This window comes from Macaca fascicularis, chromosome 1 (assembly GCF_037993035.2).
Source record: "Macaca fascicularis isolate 582-1 chromosome 1, T2T-MFA8v1.1".
NCBI lineage: Eukaryota > Metazoa > Chordata > Mammalia > Primates > Cercopithecidae > Macaca > Macaca fascicularis.
In genome coordinates this window covers 83,202,305-83,215,619 of record NC_088375.1, presented here as the reverse complement: position 1 = coordinate 83,215,619, position 13,315 = coordinate 83,202,305, and the positions used below count along the sequence as shown (strand labels likewise).

At 37.5% G+C, this 13,315-nt stretch overlaps 1 protein-coding gene across 1 annotated transcript in view; it reads right to left on the bottom strand.

Moving 5' to 3' along the window:
- The window catches only part of DNAH14 (dynein axonemal heavy chain 14), a 526,180-nt gene that overhangs the window by 78,396 nt on the left and 434,469 nt on the right, over nucleotides 1-13,315 (bottom strand). Inside the window, exons 61-64 of the mRNA XM_045397720.2 lie at nucleotides 12,524-12,618; nucleotides 9,293-9,452; nucleotides 7,754-7,885; nucleotides 7,283-7,378 (exon numbers count right to left, since the gene is read on the bottom strand). Coding sequence (XP_045253655.2) covers nucleotides 7,283-7,378; nucleotides 7,754-7,885; nucleotides 9,293-9,452; nucleotides 12,524-12,618 — 483 coding nt within the window. The remainder of the gene's footprint in view (nucleotides 1-7,282; nucleotides 7,379-7,753; nucleotides 7,886-9,292; nucleotides 9,453-12,523; nucleotides 12,619-13,315) is intronic.

Here is a 13,315-nt window from a genome sequence, read left to right as displayed (position 1 = left end):
AGGATATAGTCCAGAGTTTTGGCTGTCAACCAATGCCTCCACAACCTGACCCCAACCTTCCTTCCCGATTTCATTTCCTTTATTACTCCTTTCCAATTATATTACTCTTTATCCAAATTGGTTTATTCCTTATCTCCCCAACATTCCTTAAGCTTCTTGTCTCTGGGATTTGGCTCACATCCTTTATACCTTGGCCCTTCCCTTAAAGGGGTATAAATCCTAGGCAAATATTCTGTAATATCCTGATCAACTTCCAGCTGTCATGAAGTCTCAACCTTGTCAAATCTACACTGATGTTTGTTTATAACAGTTGTTTGAGAAGTAATTTTAAGTTTCCTGATACCATCTCTTGGATTGTGGTCTTACAGTCTTACCTTTACGTTGAGGGTTTAGCATGGAGACTTGAACATGGTATGTACAACACAATTATAAAGACAAAATTGTGCTTATTATGATTTGTAATTTCTCTTTAAGATGCTATCCTGGTGAAAATATATACCTAATTTATGTGTGTGTGTGTGTGTGTGTGTATATTTTATATATATATATATATATACACACACACACACACATATATATATGCTACTTTTGGCATGTTTAATGATTTAGAATTTATTTCTGGTGCACCCATAACAATTATGGGTTGTTTGCACTTTCATATGTTATGTTGTTTTTGTCTGCTTGCTCAATCACCCATTTCGATTCCTTTGAGAAAACTCCTCTCATGTTACTTACAACCCAATGAGTTATTTAAATATTAACATATGGGGCCTATTGATTAACTTAAACATATGAAATGTTCTATTATATGGTGAGCATTGCAGTCCCCAAAGGTAATGTTTTTGATGAATGCTCATGTGATTTAATAAGTTCTGGCATTGTTTTTTTCCCCAAAGTTCCTTAGATTTTCCCGAAATTTTTTTTAATATTAGGATCCAGGCAAACAAAAGACCTATTTTTAAGTGGAAGGAAGTATGTACCTGAGTGAGGAGAAAATTTCCATGAAGGGCTTAAAACTGATGGAGGTAACTACTAAGCTAAATTTAAAAATATTAAGTGTAAAAAATATACATTTTAAGTATATTGATTGGATTTTAATGAGTTCAAATACTAGAAACTTCTCATGAAGGCTGTGGTTGAGAGACGGGAAGTAATGTGGCTCTGGCTGGAATGTACAGTTTGTCTTTTTCTCCCTACCATTTAAAAATATTGTAATTAAAAACAAATGACAGTGTTATAAATACAGATTCTCCACTGGCCTTTTGTTTCTGCTAAGAAATCTGCTCTTGTTCTCATGGAGGTTCCCTTACGTGTAACATGATGCTTTTGCTGTTTTTGGAATTTTCTCTTTGCCTTTGACTTTTGACAGTTTGACTATAATGTATCTCAGAGAGAAACTGTTTGGGCTAAATCTCTTTGGGGATTCACGAGCTTCCTGATCTGAATGTCTTATCTCTCTGAAGACTTGGGAAGTTTTCAGAAATTATTTTATTAAATAGGTTTCGATGCCGTTTCTCATCTCTTCTCTTGGAACTCCCAAAATCTGAATATTTTTTCACTTGATAGTGCCCCATATGTGAGGAAGGCTTTTTTCGTTCTTTTAAATTATTTCTTCTTTCTCTTTTTTATCTGACTGGGTCATTTAAAAAGACCTGTCTTGAAGTCTAGAAATTCTTTCTTCTTTCTTTCTCTCTCTTTTTGTTTCCCCTAGAGATTTGTTCACTTGATGATCTTTTCAAAGAACCAACTTTTGGTTTCATTGATTTTTGCTATTTTTTTTCTATTCTCTATTTTGTTTATCTCTACTCTAATCTTTATTATTTCTTTTCTTCTGCTAGCTTTGGGTTTGGTTCGTTCTTCTTTGTTTAGTTCCTTCCGGTGTGAAGTTAGGTTACTGATTTTATATTTTTCTTTTTAAATGCAGGCATTTACAACTATAAATTTCTCTCTGAGCATTTCTTTTGCTGTATCCCATTTGTTTTGGTTGTTGCATTTGATTTGTCTCCAAGTATTTTCTAATTTCCCTTGTGATTTCTTCTGTGAGTCACTGGTTGTTTAAAAATGAGTTAGTCAACTACTTGTAAATTTTCCATTTTTCCTCTGTTACTAATTTCAACCTTCATGTTATTATTGCCAGACAAGGTGCTTTTGTGGCATATGTCTTTTAAAATCTATTGAGACTTATTTTGTGGCCTAACATATGGTCTACCCTGGAGAATATCTCAGGTGCAATCGAGAAGAATGTGTATTCTGTTGTTGTTGGGTGGAGTATTCTGAAAATGTCTGTTAGGTCTAGTTGGTTTACTGAGTTGTTCAGGTTCTCTATTTCCTTGTCTTCATTCTGGTTGTTCTATCTATGATTTCTTTTATAATCCATGCTTTTTGGATTGTTTAAGCTTTCAAGTTTTTTTTTTTTTTTTTTTTTTAATGGACTCTCAGTGACTAAAAATGTCCCAGAAAACAGGGCAGATCATTCAGGTTTTTAAATCTATTTACATAGAGTTTCTAGTAATTGTTGCAAAAAAGGAACAAATACTTTCATTAAACTAAAAATTATTTCTTCTTGAATGCTCTTTTTTCCAAATTGTATAATGTTTAAATATATTATTCTTAAAGTTTTGAAGAAAAATTTTTTTCCTTTCTTGGGTTTCTTCCATCCTGAGACAGAAATAGGGCTGATATTCAGTGGTATAAACTACACAGGCACCAACAACTGCGAAAATGTTGGCATATTTCTGTAGTGATTGCTAACGGGTCCTGCTCCATATCCCAGGGAGCACCTCTATGGCCACACATTGCCTATCCTGGCCCCATACCTTCTCTTCAAACTCAGCTGTAGGCTCCAAGACTCTGCTTCTACCTGCACGACAAATGTCCATTCTGATCAGTTGGTGCCTATGCCACATTGGTTGCTAAATATTTTGGATATCACTTCTGGATATAAATATTTTAAAATGTAGCAGTTTAAAAGGCCAATAAGTGCATGGGCTTTAGAGTTAGAGAGACCTAGGTTAGAACATGGGCACCATCACTTATTAGCTTAAGATCTTGAACAAATTTACTAAATCTTTAAAATTTAGTTTTATCATTTATAAACATCTACTTTGAAATGTTGTGGTGAGGATTAAATGAGGATTAAATGAGCACAGTGCTTGGAACACAGTAAGTGCTAAATAAACATTAACTATTATTAGCACCCATCAAAACAAAACTCTATAGACTATAAGCTACAACAAAATATTAGCAAGAAATGATATATCTATATAAAGTAAATTCAGTTCAAATTTGTTTATTTCCTTCAAAAATATCCAATCCTTTTTTTTTGTAAATATTTAATTAATTAATTAATTAATTTTTTTATTATTATACTTTAAGTTCTAGGGTACATGTGCATAACGTGCAGGTTTGTTACATATATATACTTGTGCCATGTTGGTGTGCTGCACCCATCAACTCATCAGCACCCATCAACTCGTCATTTACATCAGGTATAACTCCCAATGCAATCCCTCCCCCCTCCCCCCTCCCCATGATAGGCCCCGGTGTGTGATGTTCCCCTTCCCGAGTCCAAGTGACCTCTTTAAGGAGAACTACAAACCACTGCTCAGTGAAATAAAAGAGGACGCAAACAAATGGAAGAACATACCATGCTCATGGATAGGAAGAATCAATATCGTGAAAACGGCCATACTGCCCAAGGTAATTTATAGATTCAATGCCATCCCCATCAAGCTACCAATGAGTTTCTTCACAGAATTGGAAAAAACTGCTTTAAAGTTCATATGGAACCAAAAAGGAGCCCGCATTTCCAAGACAATCCTAAGCCAATCCTTTTTAATATATCTCAGTTTGCCCGAAATGCCTATGGGGCCAAGCAGGTAGCAGAAATGCTTGAAGTGAGTGGGGGCTGCCTACAGCCAAGTGGGAATGCTAGCCCAGAGTTGCCAGCTATCTGAGTTTTCAGGAAAAGACAGAAAATCAGATATTAAGTAAAATTCCCAGATTTCAAAATGTGGATTATATCAAAATGAGGTGAGGGGTGGGAAGACTGTAATAGGTCAAAAGATGTCAATGGACTGAATGTGCCTGTTTGCCATCTCTGAAATGTATTACTTTGCTTACTCTCAAAATGTATGTGAGCTAAATAGGTAACAGGGATAGCAATTCTAGTTCCAGTTCTCATAATGATAATGATACTGTATTTTAATTTAAAATCAAGACATTTAAGGAATAATCATGCCTTTACAAAGCAACAGGGTAATGATATAAACAGGTTGAGCACAGCTGGATTTTTTTTTTTTTTTTGAGACGGAATTTTGCTCTTGTTGCCCAAGCTGGAGTGTAATGGTGCAGTCTTGGCTCACTGCAACCTCCTTCTCCCGGGTTCAAGAGATTCTCCTGCCTCGGCCTCCGAAGTAGCTGGGATTTCAGGCGCCTGCCACCACGCCTGGCTAATTTTTGTATTTTTAGTAGAGATGGGGTTTCACCATATTGGCCAGGCTGGTCTTGAACTCCTGACCTCAGGTGATCCACCTGCCTCAGCCTCCCAAAGTGCTGGGATTACAGGCATGAGCCCCAGCGCCCCACAAAGTACAGTTTTTTAAAGAACACATGATTATCTCAATAGATGCAGAAAAGGCTTTTGACAAAATTCAACAGCCCTTCACGCTAAAAACGCTCAATAAATTCGGTATTGATGGAACGTACCTCAAAATAATAAGAGCTATTTATGACAAACCCACAGCCAATATCATACTGAATGGGCAAAAACTGGAAACATTCCCTTTGAAAACTGGCACAAGACAGGGATGCCCTCTCTCACCACTCCTATTCAACATAGTGTTGGAAGTTCTGGCTAGGGCAATCAGGCAAGAGAAAGAAATCAAGGGTATTCAGTTAGGAAAAGAAGAAGTCAAATTGTCCCTCTTTGCAGATGACATGATTGTATATTTAGAAAATCCCATTGTCTCAGCCCAAAATCTCCTTAAGCTGATAAGCAACTTCAGCAAAGTCTCAGGATACAAAATTAATGTGCAAAAATCACAAGCATTCTTATACACCAGTAACAGACAAACGGAGAGCCAAATCATGAATGAACTTCCATTCACAATTGCTTCAAAGAGAATAAAATACCTAGGAATCCAACTTACAAGGGATGTAAAGGACCTCTTCAAGGAGAACTACAAACCACTGCTCAGTGAAATAAAAGAGTACACAAACAAATGGAAGAACATACCATGCTCATGGATAGGAAGAATCAATATCGTGAAAATGACCATACTGCCCAAGGTAATTTATAGATTCAATGCCATCCCCATCAAGCTACCAATGAGTTTCTTCACAGAATTGGAAAAAACTGCTTTAAAGTTCATATGGAACCAAAAAAGAGCCCGCATCTCCAAGACAATCCTAAGTCAAAAGAACAAAGCTGGAGGCATCACGCTACCTGACTTCAAACTATACTACCAGGCTACAGTAACCAAACCAGCATGGTACTGGTACCAAAACAGAGATACAGACCAATGGAACAGAACAGAGTCCTCAGAAATAATACCACACATCTACAGCCATCTGATCTTTGAGAAACCTGAGAGAAACAAGAAATGGGGAAAAGATTCCCTATTTAATAAATGGTGTTGGGAAAATTGGCTAGCCATAAGTAGAAAGCTGAAACTGGATCCTTTCCTTACTCCTTATACGAAAATTAATTCAAGATGGATTTAGAGACTTAAATGTTAGACCTAATACCATAAAAACCCAAGAGGAAAACCTAGGTAGTACCATTCAGGACATAGGCATGGGCAAAGACTTCATGTCTAAAACACCAAAAGCAACGGCAGCAAAAGCCAAAATTGACAAATGGGATCTCATTAAACTAAAGAGCTTCTGCACAGCAAAAGAAACTACCATCAGAGTGAACAGGCAACCTACAGAATGGGAGAAAATTTTTGCAATCTACTCATCTGACAAAGGGCTAATATCCAGAACCTACAAAGAACTCAAACAAATTTACAAGAAAAAAACAAACAACCCCATCAAAAAGTGGGAAAAGGATATGAACAGACATTTCTCAAAAGAAGACATTCATACAGCCAACAGGCACATGAAAAAATGCTCATCATCACTGGCCATCAGAGAAATGCAAATCAAAACCACAATGAGATACCACCTCACACCAGTTAGAATGGAGATCATTAAAAAGTCAGGAAACAACAGGTGCTGGAAAGGATGTGGAGAAATAGGAACACTTTTACACTGTTGGTGGGATTGTAAACTAGTTCAACCATTATGGAAAACAGTATGGCGATTCCTCAAGGATCTAGAACTAGATGTACCATATGACCCAGCCATCCCATTACTGGGTATATACCCAAAGGATTATAAATCATGCTGCTATAAAGACACATGCACAGGTATGTTTTTTGCAGCACTATTCACAATAGCAAAGACTTGGAATCAACCCAAATGTCCATCAGTGACAGACTGGATTAAGAAAATGTGGCACATATACACCATGGAATACTATGCAGCCATAAAAAACGATGAGTTTGTGTCCTTTGTAGGGACATGGATGCAGCTGGAAACCATCATTGTTAGCAAACTATCACAAGAACAGAAAACCAAACACCGCATGTTCTCACTCATAGGTGGGAACTGAACAATGAGATCACTTGGACTCGGGAAGGGGAACATCACACACCGGGGCCTATCATGGGGAGGGGGGAGGGGGGAGGGATTGCATTGGGAGTTATACCTGATGTAAATGACGAGTTGATGGGTGCTGACGAGTTGAGGGTTGCAGCACACCAACATGGCACAAGTATACATATGTAACAAACCTGCACGTTATGCACATGTACCCTAGAACTCAAAGTATAATAATAAAAAAATAAATAAATAAATAAAACATTAAAAAAAAAAAAAAAAGAACACAGATTGAAAAGAAAAAAACCCCACAGATTGATACTCTTTAAGGCTTTGGTAAACTGAAGTTGTAGAGATCTCCTGAGAGAAATTTGGTGAAATAGTAAATTAAAATATTATAAAGACAATAATAATGAACTCTATAGAGTGTTTTATTATGTGGTAGGCACTAAAATTTTATATATATTATTAATATTATTACCAATAATATTATTTACTTAATCCTCACAATTAATCTTTTCACTACCTATATTATTATTTCCATTTTATCTGAAACTGATAAGCTCTCCTGAGATAATTACGTTGTCCTGGTGTTTTGTCTTATTGTGAGAACTGAACAAGGAAAAGTATTTCTTACCAGCTGTAAACCTCTTTGTTTCTCAGCCAGTCTTTGTCGCGCAATTTTAAGGACGTTTTGAGCTTCAGCTACTTGGATTTGTTTAGGGCCCACAACCTTAAAGAGAATGTCAGAACATTTAAGTGTCAAAAAAAAGTCAGGTGTACTGTTAAAAATGTCATTTATATTTGAAAGACATTTACAGATGTCCATTGTTACAATTAAACTTTCCTAGAACTATGTACAAAGTAGCCTATTATGGTGAAACAATAAAATGAAATAAACAAATACTAGCATAGTTGTCAATAAATAACAAATTTAATGGGAGCACTTGACATCTGTGTGAGTTAGAATAATATATTTGATTAAAGTGTTTCTCCTTAGGTATCCTTTCCACTCAAGTTCACTTGAGTATTGTTAAATAAAAATTATTTCTGGGACATTGACATGCCACTTTCAAATCATGACAGATGTTTAGGAGGAAAAGCATACCTTCTGTACTTCATGGTAGTTATTCAAAGCTATAACCCACTGGCACAGGGAGCAACAAGCAACAGAAACCAGCGCAATCTTGTTTGGGTTGAAATCAGGTAAGGTTAAAATTTTTTTTAGCTTCATGAAAACCTAGAGAGTACACAGTTAATGTATTACATTAGAAAGAAATATTATTCACCTGAAGTTTTCCCCAGTCTACACTAGATTGAAATTTTATTTCATATTAAAATATTCAGGTGGGGCATGGTGGCTCATGCCTGTAAACCGAGCCCTTTGGGAGGCCAAGGTGGGTGGGTCACCAGAGGTCAGGAGTTTGAGACCAGTCTGGCCAACATGGTGAAATCCTGTCTCTACTAAAAATACAAAAATTAGCTGGGCATGATGGCACACGCCTGTAATCCTAGCTACTGGGGAACCTGAGGCACGAGAATCACTTGAACCCGGGAGGCAGAGGTTGCAGTGAGCCGAGATCACACCACTGTACTCCAGCAAGTGCATAGAGTGAGACTCTGTCTAAAAAAAAAAAAATAAATAAATAACTTATCTTTAATAGTAGAATCAAAGACACATGCCTGGCTACAAAAATGACCCTAGTGGTTGGGCAAGGTGGTTCCCGCCTGTAATCCCAGCACTTTGGGAGGCCAAGGGGAGCAGATCACAAGCTCAGGAGTTCAAGACCAGCCTGCCCAACGTGGTGAAACCCTGTCTCCACCAAAAATACAAAATTAGCTGGGCATAGTGGCGGGCACCTGTAGTCTCAGCTACTCAGGAGGCTAAGGCAGGAGAATCGCTTGAACCCCGGCGGGTGGAGGTTGCAGTGAGCTGAGATCTCCAGCCTGGGCAACATAGCGAGACTCCGTCTCAAAACAAAAAACAAACAAAAAACAAAACAAAATGACAACAGCAAAACCTAGTACCAGGAGAGAAAAAGTCTTTGTTATAAACATCCTGCTATTGCTACTGTTGTTGCAGTAGCTTTGCTATACTTTTGAAAAAGAAACTTTTAAAACAAAAACAATACAGATTAACTTTCTCCAGCTTTAGAAATTTGATGTCTAAAAATTCTGAAGTCTCCTTGTGCACTTCAGGTGTGAGGTGACTAGGAATACCATCCTCTTCCTTCTGTCCCCTAGGCGGCATATTGGCAAGGCACAGTCCCTATTCAAAGGTCTGTCTGGTCAGTAATGGTGATGTGACCTGGGGCACACTGGGGCTCTCTGAGGATGTTCTCTACCTTAGCTGTGTCACATACCCACAGGTCCACCTCTATTTCTAAATGGTATCACACACAGTTTGGAGTTAGATATACTGTATTTCTCATCTACTTTTGGGAGCCATAATCAAAATGAAATTTTTCTCAGACTGGGGTTTCTTTTCCCTATCCAACTAGGCATCTCCTCTCTTGCCTGGAAGAATAGAGCTATTTTCCTAGAGAATAGTTTCTCCATCTAAGAATAGAACAATTTAGATGGCAGGTGGTCTGTTTGATCCTACAGAGTGTATATGAGATGCATCAATTACAGATCAACTTTTTACCTTATCAGGTATGCTGTCCTTGTCAAGGTTAATCAATTTTTTCAGGAAACCAGTTTCTGAAAGAAGTAACTTTGCCGTTGCCCAGTTAGGTTTCTTTTGCAGAAGTATACACACTGCATTCATGACAGTCAGTACGAGGAAGGGAGGCCGTGTGTATACTCTGTAATAGATGATGAAAATCTCATCAACTTCACAATTAAAAATGAAATGCACCCTGTAAATATCTCAGAAGACAATATACACAGATTTTTTAACACACATTTGGACAAGGAAAACTATTTGTCAACATATAGCTATTTAATTATTTAGGTATTTTTTAAAGATTGGGTGTCTTAAATATAAGGATATCATAGTTTTAGGAAGATGAAATGCATAAAACTTAAATAAGTACTACATCTGAGTTAGAGGCTAATTTTATTATAAAAAGTCTTGGGCTGGGCATGGTGGCTCATGCCTGTAATCCCTGCACTTTGGGAGGCTGAGGTGGGCAGATCACTTGAGGTCAGGAGTTTGAGACCAGCCTGGCCAACTTTGCGAAACCCTGTCTCTACAAAAATAAAAAAATTAGCTGGGTATGGTGGCGGGTGCCTATAGTCCCAGCTACTTGGTGACTGAAGCAGGAGAATCGCTGGAACCCAGGAAGCGGAGGCTGGAGTGAGCCAAGATCACGCCACTGTTCTCCAGCCTGGGCGACAAAGCTAGACACACTGTCTCAAAAAAAAAAAAAAAAAAAAAAGAAAAAAGAAAAAAGAAAAAAGAAAAGTCTTCAATGCAGAGTTATTTAAAAATAGAAACCCCTCTCTTATTTCAGTCCAGGGTTGATTTACTGATGACTGCTTCACAGAGACACTGTACACGGGTATGCGCTCGGAGTCAGCCCTATTCTCGTGACTTAAGAAGTAATGTAACAGCCAACTCCCCTTAAACACATGCTGTCATTTCTTCTTCCTGATCTAAAATTCCCACCGCAAAAAATCACAGATAAAACAGTCAGGGGAGGAAGGGAATTTGTCCTTTAAGTCATTAATAATGTATTTATTATTGGAACATTGGAAGCTGCCTCTTCACTATGTCTTAATCAGTTGACAGGCCACTGGACTGTTAGGTAAGAAGTTGATGCTTTGGAAAGTCAGGGTCAGAATAACATTTATAAGAAGCAAGTTTCAAAGAGAAATCACAAGGGGGTGATGGTTGCTGTGCACCAGCATTTGGAACTTGGAACGAGGCAGGGTAGGTCCACACAGGGTAATGAGCCTCCCCAAGTGAAAATCACACAGACTTCCCAAAGAAGGAAGGAAACCAAGCCAACTTTACATGCATGACATTATCCAAAGGGCTTACCAAGAAGGTCCCCTGCCTTGAATTTCACAACTAGAATTTTTTTTCAACTTTTATTTTAGTTTCAGGAGTACATGTGCAGGTTTGTTATACAGGTAAACTTGTGTCATGGGAGTTTGTTGTACAGGTTATTTCATCACCCTGGTACTAAGCCCAGTACGTAACAGTTACATTTTCTGACTGTCTCCCTCCTTCCATCCTTCAGCCTTAGGTAGGTCCCAGTGTCTGTACAACTAGAAATTCTAACCTATGTGTTCATTTGATTTAATGTTTAGTCTCTTTAACAGTCTAATTTTAAAATGAAGATCATTTTCAAATGGATTGAATAACTCAGTCATTAGCACCTTATTCTGAAATAATTTTTCAGGTTGCTTTTCTGAGATTATCAGCTTGGCCTTTTTGAAATAATGAGAAAGATAACCAAGGAACTAGGAAAAGAGAAAAGGTCCACAAAGGAGAAGTGAGCGCTCCAATAAGGAACCTTTCCTCAATTTTACCCAGGTTTGACGCTATTTAAAACAAACACGATGTGAATATAATACTAGGATAAAATGTATTACCTAGGAAATTTAATTTAAATTAAAGGGGAAACAGGCTTAAATTGACTGTAGTTCAACCTTTGTGCCACTTTCCAGGAATAAATATTTGATTCAAAGTGAGACTTGTCTACTGGAAATTTGCTTTGAAATTCTTTATTACTTCACAGAAGTAGTCTGTCTTGGATCTTTCTTGATTTTCTCCAATCTGCATTTTCTACTGTCTACTTCCTGCTTCTAGTGGTTCATGTTGCAAAGTGGCAAAGGATGAAACTATCATGGGGCAATCACTGGCATTTTGATGATAGAAATAGCAGCTTGGAAAGAGAATGGACTAAGCTGTGCATCTGCTAGATGCCTCTGCTGCATGTCCAAGAATAGCAATGGAGATCAGGTTATAAGGCATCCTCATTCGTGTGGCATTTTGGAGTGAGCAAAGTAAAATACACATTAACAATATAACAAAGGAGGATCTTTAAAAACAAACAACAAACAAACAAGACATACTCAAGGAGTTCAAAGACAAGGCTGGTTTTCTTAGCTTTTGTAGTACTACTAGGGCAGGGAAAAGGGCCTACTTGATCAGAGGAAACCTCTTATCATGAAAGTAACCTTTATTGAGCAGTTGTCTTATTCCAGCCTCTGTTACAAGTACTTTACCTGTATTAACTCATTCAGTCCTTTCAACATCTGCAATCACTCTTGCACAAAAGGAAAGCTCAGGCACAGAGAGCTTATATAGCTAGAAAGTGGCAGTGCCAGGATTCCAAGCCAGGAAGCTTGGTATCAGAGCCCATGTGCTTAACCACTATGACACACTGGCCCTCAGAAATTAGGCTAAAGGGAATTTGAACTGATCACTCTCTATGGAATATCTGCTAGAAAAAAAAGCTAAAAGAATAGAACTTTCTGGAACAAAGTCATGAGGTACATGAGGGGCTGTGCTGGGGAAGAACTGGCCCCTGTTACTTCTCTGATGTCATCTCCTGATACTCCCTCTTGCTCACTGTATATTGTATTTTGTCAATTTTAAGATGCACATTTTTACATCAAAGAGATTGAGATTCAGTTTATAACAAACAGCACGTCATAGTTTAACTGGCAGCATTTTTTCTTAAGGATACAAAAAATACTGATAAACCTTACAATTGAAGGCATCATAAAATTGACAAGATACAGTATATACCATACAGAATGAACACTTAACCAAGATGGGTAAAAAATCTTAAACCAAGGTTAAAAAATGGAATATAGGCTTAGCATAGAAGCTAAAAATGGAATATAGGCTTAGTAAACATGAATTTATGTTTTTTTTTTTCTGAGCTTTTCCAATTCAAAAGAAACTTAGGAGAGTTACCTTAATTCAGCGACATCAGCTTTATCCAGGGCATTCAGAGCCACAATTGCCTTGTCTAAGGCTGGCAGCACACTTTTTAGTTCATTGGCAGTTTTCTGCAATAAAAATATAGGTCCCCAAATATATATGAATCAATATAGTTGCATATTTAAAATTTTTATATGCTGAACTTGGAAAATATAATTTGAAATTTTTACAATGCCCATAAGTTATGCATCTTGTATGACTTAGATATACACACACATGCTTGTACTGTTGGAAAGGTGTATCATTGTCCTAAAATGTATATGATTCAGTCCTTGATGAGAAGGTATACATGGGAAGCAAAAATACAGTGATTTCTGCCTTACCTCTTAGACTCAGTGTAGAATTAACAATGCCCTTTTGAGGAATGGTCCGGTTAAGAGTAGAATTAGTGTGAAGCTACGAAGCTTAAACTTCAGCCTCTCACTTGCACACATTCCTTCCAAGGTTGTGCAAGCTGCCCTGCTATTATATTTGCAGGGTCATATGTTTTCATTTTGCAAAGGTAAGACATTTGAACTGCAATCAATTAGGAACAATTTCTCTTTGCATTTTGTCTCACTCTTAGTTAGGTTTCCTGTCACATCAGGTGCTGGAGTGGCTGTGGACATTTTGGGATCTGGCTAAAAAGTTGAGTTGGGAATTATATTTATATTGCGCACAGTTACTTCCCTATATAATAAAGCTATGTAAGCCGTCTGAAATAGAAATGACTTCCAGAAATACTTCTGTTTTCTGCTGGTCTAACTTTCCCAGTGGGGTGACATT